The sequence below is a fragment of the Parasteatoda tepidariorum genome, chromosome 10 (assembly GCF_043381705.1).
Source record: "Parasteatoda tepidariorum isolate YZ-2023 chromosome 10, CAS_Ptep_4.0, whole genome shotgun sequence".
NCBI lineage: Eukaryota > Metazoa > Arthropoda > Arachnida > Araneae > Theridiidae > Parasteatoda > Parasteatoda tepidariorum.
In genome coordinates, this window is record NC_092213.1 from 879,359 (window position 1) to 903,452 (window position 24,094).

General features: G+C 28.6%; 1 protein-coding gene across 8 annotated transcripts in view; it reads left to right on the forward strand.

Moving 5' to 3' along the window:
- Nucleotides 1–24: 24 nt before the first annotated feature.
- LOC107439061 (Sec7 domain-containing protein garz) overlaps nt 25–24,094 on the forward strand; it is an 86,771-nt gene continuing 62,701 nt past the window's right edge. For 7 of the 8 annotated variants that reach the window (XM_016051528.3, XM_016051530.3, XM_016051532.3 and 4 more), the window contains exons 1-8: nt 151–414; nt 3,027–3,149; nt 7,781–7,979; nt 9,902–10,129; nt 13,254–13,360; nt 17,316–17,768; nt 18,399–18,491; nt 19,029–19,161. In XM_016051528.3, the coding sequence (XP_015907014.1) occupies nt 3,048–3,149; nt 7,781–7,979; nt 9,902–10,129; nt 13,254–13,360; nt 17,316–17,768; nt 18,399–18,491; nt 19,029–19,161 (1,315 nt within the window). In that variant the 5' untranslated portion in view covers nt 151–414; nt 3,027–3,047. Of the gene's footprint in view, nt 129–150; nt 415–3,026; nt 3,150–7,780; nt 7,980–9,901; nt 10,130–13,253; nt 13,361–17,315; nt 17,769–18,398; nt 18,492–19,028; nt 19,162–24,094 lie in introns of those variants that run through there. The other variant, XM_016051529.3, reaches the window with a different exon arrangement.

A 24,094-nucleotide genomic window follows, 5' to 3' on the forward strand; every position in this document is an offset into this window, starting at 1 on the left:
CACGTGACGTCATTCCCTTATGAGGATGGTACCAGCTGGACATGGAGTCTAGCTGGAACATATTTTTCTGTGTAATCTTCAGATACTTAAAAAGAGAACTAATGGTGTAAAAAGAAGCAGCTGGAAGCGTAAGAATACAAAGTTAAAGTTATAGAGAAATTCAGTTGAATGGCAACATCAACTATCATGTTGTTGTCGTGTCTGTTAAAAAGTTACATTTTCTATTCTGTATAAGATGACAAGAAAGGAAATTGAATTATTTCTGAAATAAAAGTTTAAATTGCCACTCTAAAGATGATTGATAATTTTCATTACATTTGCTAATATTATAGAGGTGTAAATTGCTGACTTCCAAAGAAAATGATTTTTGACATTTAATTAAATTATTTTTATTACTATTTATATTTTTGAAAGGTATTAATGAAATTGTGAAATCTTTTTATAGTGTTTTTAAATCTTTCCGTATTATTTTTCTTTACTTGAATACAGTTGTATTTATTGTTACATTCAATTCCAGAAAACATATTGTTTACCTTAGTACCGTTTCATCTGAAAAGGAAGTTAATTTCAGCTTTTGCATTTTAAATTATTCCTTTATAATGTTTGTGAATTGTTTTTTAATTTTAAGTCATGAAATTTGAAATCTTATTTACCTCGTGTTAGTTGGCTGTCGGCTGGGATCGAACGAAGGGCCTCTGATTCTATTGCCGGTTTTAACCTTGATGAGGAAGGCAGTGGATTCGTAAGCTTCATATAGTGGACGCAAATGTTGATGATTTATTTAATGGAATTTTTTTTATTAATATTGTTATGGTTTTCTTTTTCGAGATTTCATCATAAAAGCTGAGACTATCTGATATGAATTAAGATTTTATTTTAATGTGAAATGATGGCATTAATCTTTAAATCATATTGGTCTAATGCCAAGCAAATAGTTTGAAGGCTTGGTTATTCTTACAGTTTGATTTCCAATGACATAGTTATACTAAAAGATATTTCTGAATATTGGGACTCTTTCTGAAATTGCCTAGTAAAATCGTACGGGATCTTGTAATTGAATTAAATTTAAATAGATACATCTTGTAAAGAATTTGCATGAAAGTGGAAATGAATTTACTCATTTCAGTGATTTTCTTGTTGTTGTTAGTTTTATGCATGACACTATCTGGTTATTTACAAGCTGCTTGATATAGTATAATATTTTCTATCAGTGTTTTCATTACAGAAAAAAAAAGAAATGGGAGAGAATTTCTCACCCTTTCTCAAAAACAAGGTGAGATTTCAAAAAGTTAAGTGAGATTTCTAAAAATTAAGAAAATACGAATAGACTTGGAAAAAATATTTCTTTAATTATAATACATTTTTAACATCTTCTAATTTTTAAAGTATTGAATATTTCTGCTGCATCATCATATGGAAAATGTTTTATATCTACTTTTTCATCAGCTATTCTCATTAGGTTGCTCAAATGCTTATCAGTCAATCTGTTGCGATAATTTGTCTTAATTCGGTTTTGGTTGATAAATGACCTTGCAACAGATGCTAAACTATTTGGAATCACTAAGTAAATTTGTAGCATTCTGCACACAATTTCCTATCCTCTATATCTGCCAGCTTTTCAATTATTTCTGCTATAGAATAGTGAAGTTCGTTGAAGTTATTTCCATGTTCCATTTTTTTTCTGTAATGAAAACACTGAGTGTGCGAACTTCTCGCTTTATTAATTTTTTAATGCGAGTAAAGAAAAAATTATACAAGATTTTCGGGCTTTAGTGAAAGCACTGTTCTATCATTAATTTTATCTATAGAGACAGTTATGTTTGTTAAAAGATAATTTTTTGGTGAGATAGTGTTGAATTATTTGAAAAATAAAAGTTAAAGTTTTATCCCAAATGTGTAGTACAATTTCTTTTTTTAGATAAACATTAGCTGAAATAATCACTTTTTTTTAAATAAAAAGTTGCAGCATAATGACATGTTTATTTTTTTTTTTAATTAAAATTACCTAATAAAGAAAGGATCATAGTCTTCTTTCAAAGATTAAATTTAAAAAAAAAATTTTTTTACATAAAAAATTTACAGTAATTTTTAAAAAAAATCTTTGAAAGTGAAATGTCAAAAATTAGATATCTAAACTTAGTATTTGAAACAAAAATCTGATTTTTTACATTTAAAAAATAAAATTTTTTTTAAAAATTTAATTTTGGTATGTGAATACATTTTAAAATGTTTCATATGTCTAAACTTTTTTCGAAATTATGAGAAAGTTAACTAATTTAATAACAAAGAAAATTTTAAGTATAAGTAAGTAGCATCGTGTAAAAGATGGCAATACTAAAGAGATGAACCTTAGTTTTGCCTCAATGGTACTTTATAATCGGAAGTAGTGAAAGTTATTATTTGTATTTATTTTGGATCAAAATTTGGCCCACAGCAGACTGATTGTAAGATGAGTGATTGGGTGGGTGATGGCATGTCATTCTCAGACAGTCACCACATTATGCAGCTTTAGTGCAACATAAATAAAGTATTACTATTATATGGTTTTTGAACTCTGGAGAAGGTGTGTTATCACACCCAAGCTTTTCAAAAAAGTTTCCTAATTTGTAAAATCTAAATTAAGAGTACATTTATTAATAAATTTACTGCTGCAATTTTTTACTTTTTAACTCAAAGGACATTAAAACTCAAAGAAAATGTAAATAAAAATTTGTGTGTCAACTATATGAAAATATTTTGTTCAAAGTGCTCATGGATAATTAAAAGTTTTGATATGAATCATAGAATTATATAAATTAATAGCTCTTGTGAATTTTTTAAATTTGTGAAATTTGAAAGGAATTAAAGCAAGCATAAGTAACACCTGTGGTTTTAATGTCTAAAATAATTCAAAGTGCTTGATAATTTTAAACTAAGCTATATCTGCATCCAAGGTCTGAAAATATAACATTCATAATAATTTATTTGCTCACTTTTGATTTGCTTAGTGTTAAAATATTGTTATTTAAATATTAATTTATTTCTAGGTTAATATTTAGCTATTCAAGATGCCATCTCCAGACAATGCAATTTATATTATTGTTGGGGAGATGAATATGGTGATGACTGCAATGAAGAAAGGAAGTCGATGGTCTTCACATGTTCATCAAGTCATTATAATTTATTCTTTATTAAGATTTATTTTTACTAATGTACTATTACAGCTAATTTTTTTAAAAAACCCGAATGCATTCAGAATTACCCGCAGAAAACATTTTATTACTTCTCTAAGAGTGCTAATTATTAAGTAATTTTTAATCAAGAAACGCTTACTTTCATTTTTATCTGAAGCGAGAAGTTCCGTGATTATTCTCGAACTGACGTCACCTGTGTCCATCTGATCTGATGTTTGTTGACAATCATTGTGCATTGAAAGCCATATCATTCTAGCTTTTGCTTGAATTTTTATTACTAAATCCAACTGTTTTAGATTGCAAGCAAATATGTCTGAACAAAAATATGTATAATAAATTTAGCCCTAATGTAGCTTAATAAAAATATGAGCTTAATACAATATCATTTAATTTCAGTAGTATCCACTGGAGTATTATTAATAGTTGATGAAATGTTCCTAGATCTGAATATTTATAGTTCTGTAAAAAAGGTGTAAGAATGAGTTATGGATGGTATGATGACCTGATAGGATGTTTTATAATTACAAAATAATTTTATTATTTAAATTTTTAACCATTTTAAATGGAAGTGAAAAGAATGGTTGTGACCGCAGCAAAACTTTTAATTCATTCTCTTAAATAAAAAAATCAGAAAAGCATATACTGATTCTACTGATAATGTTGAATTGCATTAAAAATTAAATTACAATTAACATATAAAGAATAGCACCAAAACTATTTTACTTGCTATTAAAGTATTGATTTAAGTTAAAAGAAGTAGAAGAAATTAGTATATTTCACTAAAATTTATTAACTTACTATTAATTTATTTATTATTATTAAATTAATTTATTATTAATTAATTAATTTATTATTAATTAATTAATTTATTATTATAAAAATTAATTTATTATTAAAATTTATTAAATTTAGTGCATTAATTCCTCTATCCCAGATGTCTGAATTTCCCATTTTTCAGGATCGGCCAAAAAGTGTTGTTAATCAATGTTTTATCGATCCCAAATTGCAAAGTAAAAGTGTAATACATTTTAAAATAAGAAGAAGAAAAAAAGAAAAGCTCTCCTAATTTAAAAAAAGAAAAAAAATTGTAGAAAAAAAGCATTTAAAAGAATAATAAAAGTTGCAAGTTTAGACAAGAAAAAGAAGTTTAAAAATACAAAATTCTCATATTTTTTGAAAATAATTAAAATCACCAAATTAACCAATATGAAACAAAACCAATGATTAAAAAACACATATTTCATACCTAATTATATAATGGAAAAAACGATAAAAGGAAAACGTATTAATCTAAATAAAAACACTTGAAAATTATTGCATTGAAAAGATCGTTAAAAAAGGCCCAAAGTTAAATATAAAAACCCCGAACAAAGCAGGATCAGCGGAATTAAAGAAAAACTTTATCATAAAATTTATAAATTAAGAAAAATTTATTTCTTGAGAACGAAATTTATTGTAAAAAGAAAAAAAAAGCTAAAACATAGTGGAATCAGAAATGTATCACTTTTAAAACCAAAAAAACTCCTTTCTGCTTCATAAAATAATCGTCTGCTGCTGTAATAAGCAATTATATTACGATTTTTAAAACGAGAGCAGGTGTGATTCCACATCAAGAAAAACTTGCAAATGACACAGTACTTCTAAAAAATCAGAACTTGTTCAAAAGAAGAATATTGTTTCCTTAATCACTGTCAAATAGATAAATATAACAGGTGATTAAAAAAAGTTTTGTTCAGAATAAATAATGTATTCGAAATTATAAAACAATTTGTCATAATAAATCAAGAATAACAAAAACTGAGTAACTAAAATGGAATTAAAATAAATCTAACGTGTTAATACTCTTGAGCCAGAAGTTTCAAGTTCCATAACTCGGGCATCCAATTGACAACACTTAGAATCGGTTAAGAATGATAGAAGAATCTTGAAAATGTGGTGCATCTAATAGCAGTTGGTTCATAACAAAAAATTTTTTTTAATCCCCTATTGCGCGAGCGCAAATAACAATATTATAAAAAATAGACGAGTTAAATCTAACAACTTGATCGTGTGTCGAATTCTATGACAATTCACGGTTTTGGGATAAAATTTCGCTTACCCCTGACTATTCCCTGGGGTTTACGAATCCATAATCGGTCATTTTACTTTCAGAGGATATCATTCTTCAATTCCCAAATTTTCATTCCAGATTCTAAATTTAACATGATACAAGTTTAGAAAAATATTCAAGCTTATTTTTTATTTTTTAAAATGTCATGTTCTTATATGGAGTGGCAAAGCTATGTTGCGTTTTCAATTAAATGTTCCTAATTTTTTTTCATATTTAATTCACTTTTTTAAATAATGAGTTTTAAAAAAAACTAACCACTCAAATTTGGATTTTATCAAATGTTTTATGACTCTCTTTGAAATTAAATGCCAGATTGATGATTTTTGTATTTTCTCCCACTAGCACAGCCAATTATGTTAATTTCCTAAATTATAATTTACAAAATTCTGATTAATTTTTGAATGATTAAATTCAGCTTTACTATATTCCTACTTCACTATTGAATAAAAAATAGCCGTCTTTTAATCGTTTTCGTATTTCCATTCGACTTTTTCCAGTAAAGTATGGGAATGTATTTTTATTTCTCTTTCATCTTCTGTTCACTGATATGCGTGTGCAATGCATTTCCCTACCTTTTTTTTATTGTAGAAAAATATTATTTTTACAATATAATATTATTGCAGAATAATATAAATTTTGCTATTGATGTTTATTATCAGTCATGAATATGCAAGAATCTATGAATTCCATTTGCTATGTCACTCAAAAATTGATAGCTGGCATCAAACGTTTTCTATGCTTATCTGTTTTTTTTAGACACAAAAAGTAAAATATTTTAGGAGAAAGAAACTTGGGTGATATTATAATTTTTTCTTGTATTCATCTTTCCACCTGTTTTGATATATAGCATCCCCAATAAATATTTTAATATAGAAAAGCAATGTTGCATGAAAAAATACTTAAGCAACCTTATTTATCAGTGATTGTTGCTTGGTTTCATGTTGCAGAGGAGCTATAAAGAAAGAATAGTAAAATGTTAAGTACCTGGTAATGATATTATGTTGAAAATTGCAGTGGATTTTTCCACCCTATTCATATTACAAATGCCTAAAATTCATGATAAATTTATCACTAACATAAAATGAGTAAGTGCCAGTAATATGTCCCAAAAGTCCCCGAAATACATAATGAGTCAAATATTTATTAAAAATGGATGATTCTTTGTTACAGTACATGATAATTAAATTTCACACATAATTTTATATAGCTAAAAATAACAAGCCCTTTATTGGAGCAGTGATGGCTCAGGGGATAGAGCATTCTCCTTCCAATGAGGTGAAACGGTTTCGAATTCCAGTGATGGCTGGTCGATAAGAATTCCGCATTCAGCTTACACTGAGCACAGTACTGAGAGGAAATATCCTGTGGTAGACGGATCGTGGGTTAGAGTCCCTTTGCCGTCAGACTAACCGTGGGAGGTTCTCCTGGTTTTCTCCATGTAGGTGCGGGTTAGTTCCATGAAAAAGTCCTCCACAAAGACAAATTCCTCCTAATACTTGATCCAGGAGTTCCCTTGTCTTCTGGATTGAGTTCAAAATTACAAGGCTGCGTAGTTGAACATTAATAGCCATAAACCCAAAAATTGTGTCGGCTGTTCAACGACTTATAAAATAAAAACCCTTTAATGGTTTCAGCTGTAAACTTTGAGAATAACTTAGTTAAGCTAGAAGTTAAATATCATTATCTGATTACTTTTTTTAAATTCATTTTTAGATAATGCATTAAAAATATTAATTGTCTAATGATAATTTTATAAGGCAAAAATCAGTTAGAAAACTATTCATTCAATCAGTCCTAAGTCCTTGAAATTTTGAGTTTTTTAAGAGCCGTGTCAATATGTGAACATGAAAATAATCTTTATTTTTTTTTTCTTTAGAAATATGTTTTTGATTTGATTGAAACATAAGAGTTTTAAATATTTTAATTCTGTTAGATATTCAACTTTACCTACTATTGTAAAAGTGTTATGTTGGCATTGGCACCTTTTCATGTATTCTGAACTATCTTTCAATTATAGAAATTAAAAATAATGTTCTTGCAACTTTAGGGAAAAGATGTAGACCCTTAATATAAAGTTATTACACTATTAAGAATTAAAGTTATTACACTATTTCACATGTATAATTTCTGTTGACATGTTGTATTAACTGATCTTAGAATCAGATTGAAATATGTTTTTTCCTCCTTTTTGCAAATGTTTATTTATTTTAACTGATTTAAATGGATGAATCTTTCTATCTGAAAGCTACCCATCACACGAAATAATTATCAGAAAATGAACGTTTTCTGTTCCTAGTTCTATTCAACAAATTAGGTTTCTTGATTTCAGAAATAGTTATAAGCTGCTTTGCCAGTTTATATTTTGTGTAATTTCTAAAGTTCTGGAATTTAAAAAGGAAAAAAAATTTTTTTTCCTAATAATCGAAACTGTTCGATTTTTATTATTTTATAAGTTTAAAAATTTTTTTCTTATTATATTTAAAAATTATTTTTTTAGGAAGAGGAGCAAGATACATTATTAAAGAGTTTTACTGAACTTAAAGAGGTGTTGAATCAGGTCAATACATTAAATGATATAGAGCCTATAACATATTTGAAGCCTTTCTTGAATGTGATTCGTGCAGAGAACACTACAGGCCCTGTTACTGGTCTTGGATTGTCAGCTGTTAGCAAATTTCTTTCTTATGGACTAATTGGTAATTCTAAAAGAGTTTTTAATTTTTAAGGAGTGCACACTGGACCATTTAAGATTTCAAATGCTAAGAACTGGATCAGTGACTTAACTGTCACACACCAAGCTATCCCAATATCTTAGGATGAATTATTACAAAAGCAATATTACTACTGGAAGGTAACACACTATATAGATAGCAGATCGACAGAACGATTTATAATAAAAAGTTAAACTCTTTTGCTCTATAAAAGTAAAGTTAGAATTTTTGTCTTTAAAAATGTGTCAATATCATGTATATTGTGTTGATAATGAGTTTCAGGATTTGAAGCCTTAATAAAAAATACATTTTGCTCTGTTCTGAATGCTCCTCGCATTAAAATTGCAAGCTTGTCAATGTGTTACTTTAAACATGCCAGTATTGCTTGTAACATGGACTTAAAAATTATGTAGCATTGTTTATTTTATTAAGAATTTTTAGTCACTTTTTAAATTGTGGATGTAAGAGGCAGCTGATCTCTTTACTGCATACCTAACCTTTTGCATCCTGTTTTATTAAGTAAACACTCATTGTTAGAACTAAACAATAATAAAGCAATTTTATAATGTTTTTTCTTCAATTTTTTATTTTATTTTTATATAATATGTTGATGCTATTTAAATTTTGTTCAGAAAAAAATTATTCCAACAATAACATAAGAAAACTTGAAAGTGATAGCAATGAAATTTATTGTACTAAGAATATTTCCGGTTTAAAAAATAAACTTAAAAAAAAAAAATTTATGTGTAAATTAAAATGTAACTAGATAGGAAAGCTATATCTTTTTTTTTCTTTTTATTTATTAACTATTTTCTGACCTTTACAAGATGCATGGCTGTCCTCCAGGGTGCGTAGCGTTTTTAAAAAGCGCTTATTTTTTATTTACTTTTTTTAAAAGCCCTTAAAGTTCCCCTAAAAGCCCTAAAATTTGGTGTTTGTAAAAAGTGTTTAATTTTTTTATCTTTTTTTAAGAAGAAATTTTTTCTTTGCTGTATCAATTGCCATTCTAAATTACAAAAAATTCTTGATTTTTCGAATTTTCTTTGTAATATTTATCAGAAACTAGTCATTTTATCAGGATTATGTAAAGTTTTTGAAAATGTTTTTGAATTTTATTGATTTTATGTTTATATACACTCTATAACAAAAAAATCGGCGCACCAAGAAGGAGTTGTCCGATTGAAACGAAAATTGGTGGATAGGAAGACAGTGTACAGAATAGTAAATGATTAAAATTTCAGAACAATTGAATAATTTATTGCAGAGTTACAGTAACAAGTTCAATAAGGTGTTGACCCGCCTTTAGCCTGGATACAAGCTGCCACACGGCGTGACATAGACCGATAAAACTCCCGGATGGTCTCTTGCGGTATTTCCTGCCAAATTCGATCCAATTGTCGAACGAGGTCATCGACATTCCGTGCCAGATGCAATCGCCTTCCCATCATATCACAGACATGCTCGATGGGAGAGAGATCTGGTGATCTGGCAGGCCAAGGAAGAGTTTGACAAGCTTGCAGACAGTTCATGCATACGAAATTTTAAAGCAATCGGATGATTGCTTCTTGGCGCGTCGATTTTTTTGTTATAGAGTGTATTAAGAACTTTAAAAGGATAGAAAAAAAATAATTTATGTTACTGTACTGATCCTAGTTGTTATTTTATTTTTGAAAGTGATTAAAAATATTTTTTCAGTGCTTAAAAAGTACTTAAATGATGCTTATTTTTTGATGAAAAGTCTGGCTACGCACCCTGCCCTCACAGAGAACTCAACTCAGTGATTCCTTTATTAGGAAAATTATTGGCTGAGTAGGAGATATTTATTAATTGTTTCTTGTAAGATATGGTAGAGTTTAATTAAATGCCCTTCAATACGACTAAATAAACAATGTAAAATCTATTTTCAGATGCTAAGCATCCTGCAGCACCAGTGGCTGCCGAAAATATTGCTGATGCCGTAACTCATGCTCGCTTCATGGGCACAGATTCTGCATCTGACGAAGTTGTCTTGATGAAGATTCTCCACGTATTGAGATTACTGCTGCTGACACCTCTTGGAATTTTACTCACAAATGAGTCAGTGTGTGAAATAATGCAATCTTGTTTTCGATTCTGCTTTGAGACAAGATTAAGTGGTATGTTTCATTGCTGTTTCCCCAATGGCTTTGCTGGTACACAATTCTAGAAAAATTTGTCCATGTGCCTTACTAACAAAATGAATAAATAAATACTACAAAAATACAAGACAATTGACAGACGCTTTTAACATTAACAAACAATACCATTAAAAGCAATATTGAAATTGTAGAATCACAATTAAGAAAAGATAGAAACACAGAATTAAATACTTTATGATCAAGACATTATTTCTCTTTCCTTCCAGCCATTCAGTTTTTAGTTAGAGTCCAGTAGATCAGCTTTATTCATATTTTTGGTCATACATTTAGTACGCACACTTTTCGTTCGGCTCTTAGTCAGAGATACTTACCCGTTATTGAGAAGAATATAAATTTGATTTTATCTGTTGTAGATATTTATTTTGTTTCTTAGATTAGACTGTTACTGTCAAAATAAAATATTTTCTTAAATAGGGCTCTACAAATCTTAGTTGTCATTGTGCCTAAAGAGCTAGCTAGTTTTTAATATTCTAGTAAAATTTAACTCTTAAATCCAGGCTTCTAAAACCTTTCTCTGGTTCCTAATAATTTTGAATTTTGGTAGATACCTTGTGCAGTATTATTAGTTTCATTCTTTTCCTTATTTTAGGAATTCGTATTCAATATGTTTTTTTATTAGATAATATTTTCTTTTTTTTAAAAAAAGGCCCTTTTTATGTTGATGTAAAATAATGTGACCGAAAGAAGAAAATTATAATTATGCATTAGTTTTTCTTTAACTCAAAATAACTGAAAAACAGTTTACATTAATGAAATTGAAAGATTTAATAATATGAAATTTAAATTCAAAAAAATGTAAACCTCTTGCACACCTTCAAATGTAACTTTGAAAAATCCACCAGGCTAAACTATAAGGTTGAAAAGAAAAGAAAAACGATCTAAGAGTTTTTATTCTCTAACTATTCACTTCAATTACAGTCAAACTATAGAACATTTATCTATTATCTACTTGGGCATAAATATACTAAAAAAAATAATTTTGCATCTATAACACTTTCGAATCATGTCTAAAAATGTGTAAAATGTAATGTTTTTTCATCCAATAATTTTTATGTTGTAAGAAGCATGTACAACAAAAATGTTCTGAAACAGTGGCCAGCTCCATTAATCATTTTTTTAATATTGGAAGAATTATTAGTTCTTGCATATAGAAATCAGTATTTTGATTTGCATGTTTTATTGCACAACAAGCCAGTATTTGCTATGTTATTAAATGCTATTACATCGCTATGTTACCAACCAGTGGCGTACGCAGAATTTTTTCAAGGGGGGTGTTCGTAATTTTCTGAAACTACTAAAAGGAATTCGAATCTGTAATAAAGCACTATGATTTCCCTAGTTTAGACAACTGGACAATTTTGACTTTTTATTTAGACAACATTGTTTAGTTAAATTTTGATTTGATTTTTTAAGTTTAAGAACATAATGTAATATTTTCTGAAAAAAGTCCAATGTCATATGGGTGGAAAGTAACACTTTGAGGGCCACTTTCATATTCATCAGATTTGCCCACTTAAAGCTTGGAGGGGGGGAATTTTTACACTAAATAAAACAATAGTTTGGGGGGGAATTTAGAATTTGCCCAAGAATGCGCCCAAGAGCTTGGGGGGGGATGGGGGCTACTGGACAGAGATAATTCTTAGTCTGACTAACTCCACTGTACTCCATTCCCCCTTTTATGTAATTTTTCACCGCATCTCCAAAATTCTCGAATTGTCTCAAAGACGACAAAGTCTAGGATTCCAGAATCATCACGTAAAGACCTCGCGAATGACAGCCAGTCTCGAAAACTATACTGGCTGGACAGAAAGAAACCAGTCCGTAGCAGTATCACATGAATTTGGTTTCAAAAGTACAACCCTATTATAGTAAATGTTTTTTCAGTACTCTGAGAAATACCGTGAGAAAAAAAAAGTAGGCATGAGGCTAATAAAAATATATAGTCTTAAAAAATAATAGCTCGCATAATTTCTACTAAAATTTTTATTTTTGCCATTTTGTCTGAGCTCAAGGGGGGTGTTTAAACCCCTCCCTTGCGTACGCCACTGTTACCAACCATTGCTATGTTATTCAATTACTATGTTACCAGCACGATTAGCTATGTTATTAAATAAAGAAACTGGTGGGAAAGAAACGCACAAGTTTCCCCATTAGGACAGTTAAAGGCATGAAAGCATGCATTTTGTAATAGAATTCTTCGACAATAAAAAAATCTCTTTATAATCTAAATTTAGCAGTTTAAATTTATTCAGGATCAAAGTAATAATAATATGAAATTATAATTTAGTTTCATTGAATATGGAATATGATACTTAATATAATAGTTTGCCACTTTGTTTGAATTTAATCTTTTTTCTTTTTTGAAATTTTATTTTAAAGAAATATATAAGATGATAGCAGCCACGGTCGGATGTTCAGCAATGCAGGCAAACAGTTGAAATGAAGATTATATTTATTTAAGTCATTTTAAAAAGGCGACAGAGCTTCACTTCGACTATTTAAATCATTTCAAACAATGGCGGAGCTCAAATCGGACTCCTAAATTTGTGTGCTTTAGTTTTTGTCCTAGGGAAAGTAACATAAGTTTTTCCCTTTATTTTATTAGGTTTCAGAAAGAAAGGGAAACATTAACAATTATAAATTGGTCTAAGGAAATTTTGCGTTCTCTCTCTTAGTTGCAGGGAAAATGTCTAACTTTTGACACACACACACAAATATATATATATATNATATATATATATATTGGTTTAAAAAATCAAAAAAGCAATTACTAACTTTATACCAATAGAAATTTAAACAAAAAAATTTCTAGAAAGCTATTCTGTTTATTTTAAAAATTGTGAATTTAGAATATAAATAAATTTTTCAAATTAAGTTGGTAATAATAATAGACTGCACAATAATTAATGTTGTTATGTGTGATTAATACACAATAATTAATGTGTAATTTTTTCTTTTTAAAAAAAAAAAAAAAGAAGACTAGTTTTTATCTTTTTAAAATCAATTTATTGATTCAAATACATGCTTTTGTTATAGTTAATTTCATGTTAAAAATAACTCAATTTGTTTAATCCCTTTATAGAACTACTTCGTAGATCTGCAGAACATGCATTGATGGACATGGTGCAGCTGTTATTTTCCTGTTTACCTCAATTCACTGAAGACTCTAGATGTGCTTATATGAAAAAGGTAATTGTATTTGACTACTCTCTTGCATGAATAAAAAAAAGGTGTCATCCAAATGATTTCTATAATATTATTCAGATTTTCACAAATTGATAACCAGTTATAAATTTGTACTAATATTTAACAATGAGTCTAAATACAGCTGTGATGCCATTTAAGTGGAAGTATTGGAATCGTTGGTAAAAGTGTATGAGATTCCTGAAAATGTTCTGCAATTCGCTTCTACTCTAGTGAATCATGAATTTTCCAGAAATTTTTTTTCTACTTTGAAAAGTATTCTGCATAATTAGATTTTGAGTGAAAACTGCTTTACATACGAAATAAATATTGGGATTCATAAACCTGGATAAGGGGATTTCTCATTAGCTTTTAAAACCAGATAATATTCTGAGAAAATAAAACTTTTTGCTAAAAATTTAGAAAGAGAAGTTAATAACCTGGAAATATTGAATATACCTGGAAATATTTTTTTTAAGATTCAGTTATTACTTAAATGAATATTTTCATTTATTTTCTGAACTTTAAGTTTAAAGTTTTAAATATTTTTAAAGCTGTTTTAAATATGATAAGCTCTCATCTATTTGAAATTTGTTAAAACATTCGGAATTACTACTGTTCAAAAGTTTGATTTATAGGTTTATTAATATTTGTGTATAGTATTGTGTAATGTGACCATATACAGTGGAAAGTCCTATATCTGGAATGGTAAGAACTTCGGCAAGTCTGGTAAATAGATTTTCCAGATAACAGGTCTTGAAGGTAAACAAACATCAGAACGTGTTATATTCAATAAAAGAATAACAAATAAAGGACAATTAATGTCAATTTCATACAATAAAGTTTTTTTAATTTTTTATATAGCTTGAATGATGTTTTCAGAACTAAAGAATGTTTGGTATGATAAAATACATATATAAAAAGTAAATATAGAGGATGGAATAATTTCAACTTGATCTTTTATGAATAAAGAAACCTATTTCCCTCCTATTATATGAAGAATTAGCAGCACAGATAACTGGATAAAAATAACGTTAAAAAATGAGCCTTCAAAATTGAGTATATTTTTTAATGAAAATATCTAATTTGAAGCAAAGCAAATCTTGTCTGCAGGTGTTCTTTTCAAACACTATTAATATTTAGCTTCATTAAAAATCAAAAAAGTTTTTTTTAAAAATTTTGTTTGTTAAAAAGTGTCTGGAGAATAGACATCCGGAAATGGGACTTTATTATGTTGAAATAGTAATAATTTTGTATTGATATTGCTGCATATGACTAATAATTTTTTTCTGGTTTTGAAATTTTTTGGTGTTTTTGACCAAGATTATTTTCATTTTTTTTTTCAATGATGCATATAATTTCATGTGTTTTATTTTTATAGCTTGATGACTATTTTTTAGAATTGTTCTTCTATATAACCAATGAATTTGTTCTCCAGAAATTAAGTTGAAACTTAAAAATTAACATTAGTTGAACGTGTAACAATCAAAGGAGAGGATATTTTCGCAACATATAAATGTGTGTCATTACTGATGGGTGAAAGTAAAAAGAAATGAATTGATTTAAAAATAATTAAGTTAACTTTGCCGTTTTACCATATATGAGACAAACAGCCAAAATAACCCAAAAAATCATCACAATCTAAAAAGCGAATTAAAGCATAATGCCTAGAGTCTGATGAAAGTATAGGCCATTTTTGATGATGTCAGAAAAATTCATTTATTGGTGTCCAAAAAGCATCATATGAAGCACAATACAAAAGTCATGGTGGTAGAGTGGTTACTGAGAGCCGAGGCCGGTTCGTCTCTAGCATCAGATCGTGGATGGAATACACTTTAATTTTCCGTCTGGTCAGCAGCTGAGGCCTGTCCGTCACTCAGGGCTGAGATTTTTCCACTTTTTAGTGGATCTCAGCTTTTTTCGCTTTTATCTCAAATTTCAGCCTTTTTATCAAAAACTCTGATTCTCTAAAAAAAAAAAATTTTTTTATAAATATTCAGCTTTTCTGATAATTCAGTGATTGAATTTGTATTATATTTATTTCCGATTTTCAAAGATGAACTGAAAATTCAAACTATGTAGCTGCTAATTCTTCTGCATTTTCACTCATTTTAGTTATTTTCACTGCTTTTACACGCAGAAATTAAGAATTTCCGTATTTTTCCCCGCCTGCCAGATAGCTCACAATTCAAACATCGCTGCTTCCTGTTTGTTGGCGCGAAAGCAAGCATCTTGATTTGTATTTACGTTTCTTTAAAATCTCGATTTTATTATCAGACATCAATTTTCGTATTTACAGGATTTAAAAGTTGCATGTTGCGATTCTTACTCACGCAATTTAAATATCGTACATTGCAATTCTTATTTATGAGATTTAAAAATCCAATATTGCGATTGGTACCCTATGTAGCGATTTGTATTCTCGCCAGTTTAAAATCCAATGTCGTAATTCGTTTATGCGGTTGTAATATCAAACATCGGTTATCGTATTTATACGTGATTTAAAATTTAGACTTTGCAATTTATATTCAGGCGATCTAAAAATTACGCATCATGATTTGTATTTTCGCATTTTTTAGATCCAATATCGAGTTTCATATTCACGTGATTTAAAAGCCACGAATCGGGATTCATATTCTCTCAATTTGAAATGAAATATTGCTATACTTATTCACTCGATTTTAAAATCATGCATGTGATTCATATTTATGTGATTCATATTCATACAATTTTAAAATTAATCATCGGAATTNCTTCTTCATATATATATATATTCATTCTTGGATTTCCTCTTTTTTACTTTCTGGCTACTCTCATCCCTGCCGTCACTACCATCAGATTGTCAATGGAATAAACTTTAATTAAATCCACATAAGAAGATATGCCATTTTTCCCCAGGCTCAATCAAATAGAGATGCCAAAAAAAAAAAAGTGTAACATTTATTGTTGAAATAACTGTAGATAATTGATGAAAAGCTCAATGGTAAGCCTAGTCTCATGAAAAATTATATTGATGAGAAAGATGATGATGTATGATGCGGTTGCATCATTTTCCCCAGCACCTGTCCAGGGGAAGGTTGAAAAATAATCAGTCCGCTTAACTAATACGAAAGCTAATACGAAATTCGTATCCCACGAGTTGAGAAAAGTGGGTTTTTTTTGTAGGAAAATGCTAAAGATGAGTTGCAGTTAGTAAAAATTAGAAGTTACGGTTAGGATAGGACTAAAGAAGTAAAGTAAAAGTTAAAGTGTTTAAAAATTTAATGTAGTGACGATTATGAAATAAGAAAAAGTGTAAAAGTACAGGGTCCTGCATGGAACTTACAAAGGAAGCAACCAGCTGCGTTTCTATGAAATGAAGGGGAAAAGAAAATTCCAAAGCACTTCAAAAGGGAAAGTGTAAAAATAAAAAATTGATTGCAGGGACTATATATATTTCCGATCTAAAAATTATTGAGTGACACAATGTCACAAAATGTTTTCAAGATATCGTGAATAAACTGTCATACATGAGCAAGGGTTGAAATTAGGAAAATTTAGTTACTGGTCCTTGGGACCAGAAGTCAAAAGATATTACTTGTGTCTTACACAATTTAACTTGTCCATTTGTATATTTTTATTATTATAATTTTTTTTTTAAGTTTGTAATGCGAGTTTAATAAAAAAAATATACCATACTGGAAATGTGTAATTTCACAATTTTAGTGAAATATACTGTTTTGTGACAAAACCACAGACCAAACTAGGAAATTGAAAATGGATGAAAACAAAACAGAATACCATCCTTTTATATTCATTGTTCATCTGGGGCACCACCGATATTTATTTTAGAGTGAACCGAATCAAATTTTAGCAGTCTCAGACTTATGGACTACCATTTTTGAGCCTGGCCTATGGATTGCCTTGAAATAATATAGATTATATAATTTAAATAAATATATTTCTTGTTTAATTTTTATAGTTGAAGATGAGATCTGGAGCTTTAGATGCCGGTAGAAGCAGCAGAAGGAAGCGTTCCCCAAGGCCAAAAAGACGTAAAAGCCAACAGCCAGAAGAGACAGACTCCTCTATGAAGTCGGAAACGCGACTATCCAATCCTAGCTCTCCTCAATTGCAGCATAAAATAATATCAGCATCTGAAATGAATGTGGACTCATTGGAATGTAGTTCTGTAGACAATGCAACTAACCTTTCCCTCGAAAGTAACGAAAGCAGTAATACTGTTCCTGAAGGGATTGTTCCTGAAGGGACTGTTCCTGAAGGGACTGTTCAGTCAGAAGAATCTCAACAAGATGAGGTATCAAATCAAGTGGATGAAAGGAATGGTCATATAATTGATGCTAGTTTGGATGCTATCTCTCAATCAACAAACCAAGTTTTGAATGAAGAAAACCTAGATTCCTTACCTACACAAGTAAACTTATTTAATCTTTTTCTGCCTTTTTAAAATTTAGTTGTAGTTTTTATATTTTTGCAGGGTACATTTCAGAATTTTTGTGAAAGGTAGTTTTTTTTTGTGAAATTTTAAAAATCTACTATTTTTGTGAAAATAGTGTTAGTCTTGGTTTTATGTAAAAATATATCTTATTTTCTAACGCTTTCTTTTCACTTTTTAAATTCTTAAATTGTAAATGATAGATTTGGAGATCGACTTATTTGAACACAAGGATTTTTTTTCTTCCTAAAATATTTAGAAAATTTATTAATATTTAGAAATATTTCCTAAATCATAGAAAATTTTTATCTTTTTGTAATATGAGTGTGAACAAAATAAAAGTAATGCTTTTCTTTAAAAACATGATAAAAATTATAATTCTGCAGAAGGATCCATTTTGCTGTTGAAATATGAAAGTCTTGATAAAAGATATGTATTTCAAGGAACAAAATGTGTTTCTAAAATTAATTCCATTTACAAAAATTTTCACAAAATTATTTTATTAAAGTTCATATTGTATAAAATTTTGTGTTTTGAATGAGGTCATTTATTTCTGATGCATATTTCATTTGTAAAGGAAGTCCAAAAATATATATATATTATTTATAGCCTTACTCTGTAGACATCAGCTGTGACACGAAAGATAGCACTTGTGATATTGTAATATCAGGTTTGCCTGCTGAATCAGAAAACTATTCTCAGGTATTCTATTTAGAAACTTAGTGTACTGAACTGTTATTCTTATTATAATCGATTGTATTAGGTACCATATGTTATTTTCTGTTATTCTTATAACTAATTGTATTGCTAAATTTTATTATCTAATGTTGTTATTAATTGTATTATCATTTTTTTATAATAAATTTTATTTTCTGTTACTGTAATTTTATTGTTTTTTATGAATTCTCTCTCTCTTTCTTTCTTTCTTTTTTTTTTTTGGAATTTAAAGGTTAAATTAACTCTGCATATCAACAAAATAAAATCTCATCTTTAAAGAAAACAAGAACTTGTTTCTTTAGGAAGAAATCATAGAATTTTTTGTTTATGTTTTTATTTTGTTAGAAATTGACATCATGAATTTTTTATGGGTAAATATTAAATTTTTAAAAGGTAATCAAGTATCCCTAGTATCAATGTTATTTACATAATCATTACTGTTTACTGTAATAATTATGTAATAATTTCTGTTTATTTCTTAAAATAACTATTCCTCTAATACTAAAATGATATTATTGTTAGAAGAAGAAATTTAATGAGTCCATAGAGAGCAGTGAGGGTGCCCTTGAAGACGGACCCACTCTAGATCATGGCGAGCCTGATTATGTTAATCCCAGAGGTGTTCGATTCACTCCTCATCAACAACCTAAAGAAGGTAAATAATTCTGATTTTTAAATTTTTGATTTTATTCAAATTTTTAACATTCTATATTTTGTGATTTGATTAAAGTTTTTTTTCTGCAATTTTAATTTTTATTGAAAGGAAAAGTATTCTTAAGTTTATTAATTTAAATTTCTAACTGTTTTTAATTTAAAGTTGGCTTTTTGTGGAACATCCATAACTGGTTTAGCAATTAAAAACTTACTATGAGAAAATCACAAGAGAAATAGAAACATAAATTTCATTTATTGTATCTAAACTTTAATATTTTAAATAAACTCATTTTCAAATGTATGTTATTGTAAAGTATCACATCCAATCTATTTAATAAAATTCATTCTTTTATTAGTTTAAACTCTGGTGAAAAAAGAAAGTTTCATTTTTACTTTTGTTCAGTCATACTATACTGAGCCTCTCAGTGGTGGACTGATATGTCACTACGTTGATCCATGAGTTTTTATTTCATATTATAGCCTTTGTTGAACACAGTCAGCTAAATTTTTAGGTTTACAACTCCTAATGTTCAGCTACGTAGCCTTGTAATTTTGAACCCAATCCAGAAGACAAGGGAACTCCTGGATCAAGTATTGTGAAAAATTTTGCCTTCATGGAGAACTTTTTGATGGAACTAACCCACATTTCCGTTACATGAAGAGGAAGACTACAAGAACCTCCCACAGTTAGCCTGATGGAAAGTGGACTGTAACCCATGATCCGTCTACCACTGAGGATATTTCACGTCAGCACTGTGGTTGGCGCAAGCCAGATATTCAAAATTTTTAGCGACCAGCCATTGCTGGGGTTCGAACCCAGTTCACCTCATTGGATGGCAAATGCTCTATCCCCTGAGCCATGGTGGCTCTATCTATGAGTTTGGAGCTGATCCTGTCTACAGTAGGACTGAGCTTTCTGAAATATCAATGTAAAGCTTTCATTTCTTGAAAGCCAATATAAGAAGATGCTCACAGTGTAAAGATTTACCATAAGGGAATTCTAACTCTATTAATGCGCTAACAAATATGATGTTGATTCTGTTTAACTACAAAGAAGCAAATATTATACAAGGCGTAAATTTAATCAGGTGCTTCTGTTTCGTGCATGACTTGGCATTAGAATGTGGAACAAAATGTATGTCTTTTCCTTTTTTGCTCCTCTTTTTTTTTACCAACATTTCTTGTTGATAATTTTTAGTGAGACTTATGTTACTTTGCAATCACTGTGCATAATTTCATTTTGAATTTATGGTGAAAAAAAATATAGTATATCAAGTAAAATTTCTTCATTAAATTTAAAGGTTATATTTATTTGTTTAATATTTGCAGGGTGCATAGCGTTTTTAAAAAGTGCTTAAAGGTGCTCATTTTGGATTTTCGTTTTTTAAAAGCCCTAAAGGTGCTTTTTTCATTGGGTGTTTTTAAAAAGTGCTTAATTTACCCTTTTTCAAAGTGAGATTTTTCCTTTACTGTGTTGATTTTCCCTTTGAATTATGCAAAAAGACGAAGTTCACATTGTTCTATTCAACGTTTTCAAAATTAATTCAATCCCAATCTATTTCGGCGTATTGTCAGTCCGTAGAGTATGAAAACGCCATTTGTTTCACATGATTCAAAATTTCATGATTTTTGACAATTGTCAAAAACAATGCCAAAAGCTTTTTTCTTTTTTTTTTGACATGACGGTTAAAACAAGATAAAACCGTCAATTATCAAAAACTTTCATACCCTGCCTAGTTATAATATTTTTTTAAAGTGCTTAAAAATATTTTTTTAGTGCTTGAAAAGTGCTTATTTTTTGTTGAATAATTTGACTACGCACCCTAATTTGGCTATTAGACTAAACCTCTTTATTATTTTAACTAAATAAAAGGTACACTATTTTTTAAGTTTTAAATGTTTTGTTTTTTGTAATTTAAAATTAGTACCATTAATTTTATTATTTTTAAACTAATAATTAACTCAATTTTATTTTAGAAAAAATTGAGCAATGATTTATTTTTACTTTAATTGCATATAGAAATGGGCCTTCAGTCAATTCATTTTTATTATTTTAAATAAATAGAAAGGGATAGCAATGTTTCAAAAGTGCATTTTCCCCACAATTAATTTAAAACTTTCTTTAAAAGTGTACCTACTTTTTGTTTTTACCAGTCTTCTTATATTCTTAAAAAATTTCTTACAGTGCATGTAAATAAAATATTTTATAGAATTTTACTGTTTTTAAATCAATATAGATAAACTTTTTATTTTTTAAAAAGGGTCATTTAAAAGGTCATTTAAAGGGTCAATTATCATTTAAAAAGGTCAGTTCATCGAGCCATGGTACCCACCATCTCAGATTTTGATGAAAATTTGTACACTTATATAATTTTTGATGCTGATTTCAAAAATATCAATTATATTTAAATCAGTTAAGAGGTTTGAAAGTTATAAGCATTTATATTTTTGTCAAAATGATACATTTGCCGCCATTTTGATTTGTACATCAAAGACTATTAATGATTGTAACTCTCCTTATATTTGTCATTGAGCAATAATCTTTTTATTTTGTACAGAAGAAAGTAATCTGTCATTTAAACATATTTGTTTGCAAATAATTATTTTACTTATTTAGTAAATGGGTCTGTTTTGCAGTTTTTTGATCTACGGAGTTGAGTAACTTCAGGAGCTGATTTCTGGCAACTCGTCTCCTTTAATTTCAAAAATATTTTAGGCAAAGATAGTTGAAAGTGCAAACTAACCTCTGATATAAAAATTTTGATGGGCGGTTCACTCACTTTTTAGAAAAAAATATTTTTCTTATGAATTATTATGCATTAAAAGTACTGGTAGTTTGATGATTTATAGTCCTTAATTGTAATTGTAGTAATTGTAACTAGAGTATAATAAAATGATGTAAGAAAATTTGAATGCTAGAATTAGTAAAATAAAGTGATCATTTATAAATTTTCTTCTTCTTCTTTCTTTGAGCCCCCCCCCCTCAAAAAAGAAAAGAAGAAAGGAAAAAATCTGAGAATGAACAAGACAAACACAATTTCTGCATCACGAACACAATTTCTGGCCAGGGATTGCTGAAATTTGCAATTTAGCTCTATATGTTTTAGCTTGATCTACACTTATGACATGAAGGGAGACTTTCTTGGTCTTATTGGAAGGAGAATTAAAGTAAATAAATTTTACATGACACTCAATTCTGATTGGAGCAAACAGAAATGTTCTGGCAAATGATACATTCTGATTTGTCAAATTTCTTTTTTGGGATGGTAGGGATGGAGTGTGTCAATAGTTTTCAGTATTTTTTTTTTCTATTAAGAAGTTTTTTCTAAAAAAATTGGATGTATATAATTGTAATAAAAGTCTTACAGAATTAAAAAGGCCTGCAGGTGTTAGTGATGAAACAAGAGCATACAAATTGTGACAAATAAAGGGATAAAATTAACTATAAATATTCATAATTTGGTCTTAATTACATTTTAGAATCAAACAAAATGTTTGAATTAAAATAAAGTGTACAAAAATTTTCTCTCTGATCTTATTCAACATCATAAATTCTGATTTTCTCCTTCTATAAAGATCAAAGTTAGTTCAGTTAAAAAAAATTTAATGGCTGCTTTTTATTATTTGGTATTGCCCTCTACTCTTTTAGGGAAACTTTTATTTATTTATTAATTTTTTTAGATTCTGATCATTCTCTTTACCAAAGCTATATGATTCTGGATAAATTTATTTACAAAAAAGGTGAAATTTGGTACATTCTCAAATTATTTCCTTTCCTTTCTTTTCTTTTTCGAAGGGAAGGAAAAAAATAATTTAATAAATGATTACTTTATTTTACATATTTTTCTACCATTCACATTTTATTATACTCTAGTTACAATTACTACAATTACAATTAAGGACCATAAATCATCAAACTACCAGTACTTTTAATGCATAATAATTCATAAGAAAAATATTTTTTTAAAAAAAGTGTGTGAACTGTCCATTAAAATTTTTGAATCAGATGTTAGTTTGCACTTTCAACTATCTTTGCCTAAAATATTTTTGAAATTGAAGGGGGCGAGTTGTCAGAAATCAGCTCCTAAAGTTACTCAACTCTGTTGATCAAAAAACTGCCAAACAGACCCATTTACTAAATAAGTGAGACAATTATTTGCAAAAAAATATGTTTGAATAACATATTACTTTATTCTGAACAAAATAAAAAAAAAATATTGTCTATGACAAATATAAGGTGAGTTACAATCATTAATAGCCTTTGATGTATGAATCAAAATGGCGGCAAATGTGCCATTTTGGCAAAAATATAAATGCTGATAACTTATAAACCCCTTAACTGATTTAAATATAATTGATATTTTTGAAATAAGCATCACGAATTGTATAAGTGTACAAATTTTCATCAAAATCTGAGATGGTGGGTGCTATTTTCGTAAAATCCTGTATGATTTGCCGTGGAATGACCCAAAAGTGAATAGAATAAAGCTTATGCTTATTTTTAATTTCTGAATTTGGTCTTAAATAAAAGCATTTTTATTATTTTTATTTTAAAAATTAGGCCATGTTATTGGTGTTATAAAAGTATTTTTTCATAATTAACATATTTTGTTACAGATTTATTTATTTCAGATTGATTTAAGATTTCTGATTGTTTGGTTTAGATTCTAATGAAACATTATTCGAACATATATTATGCCACCAAAAATTGCTATTTCTAACTGACCACCATCATGATATAAAATTTCTTACTCTGCCTAGTCCTATTGTGTAAGTTTGCTTGCAGGTAGTTGTAGCCGGTTATTGGAAAGGCGAAAACAAGCATCTGCCCCCAGACCATTCAGTTTGCTGACAAACATGGTTCCTAAAGCCTGGCTGTTTCCATGTTTTGATGAAGCTACACGGTTTAATAAATTTTTTGGTGAAATTTGCGA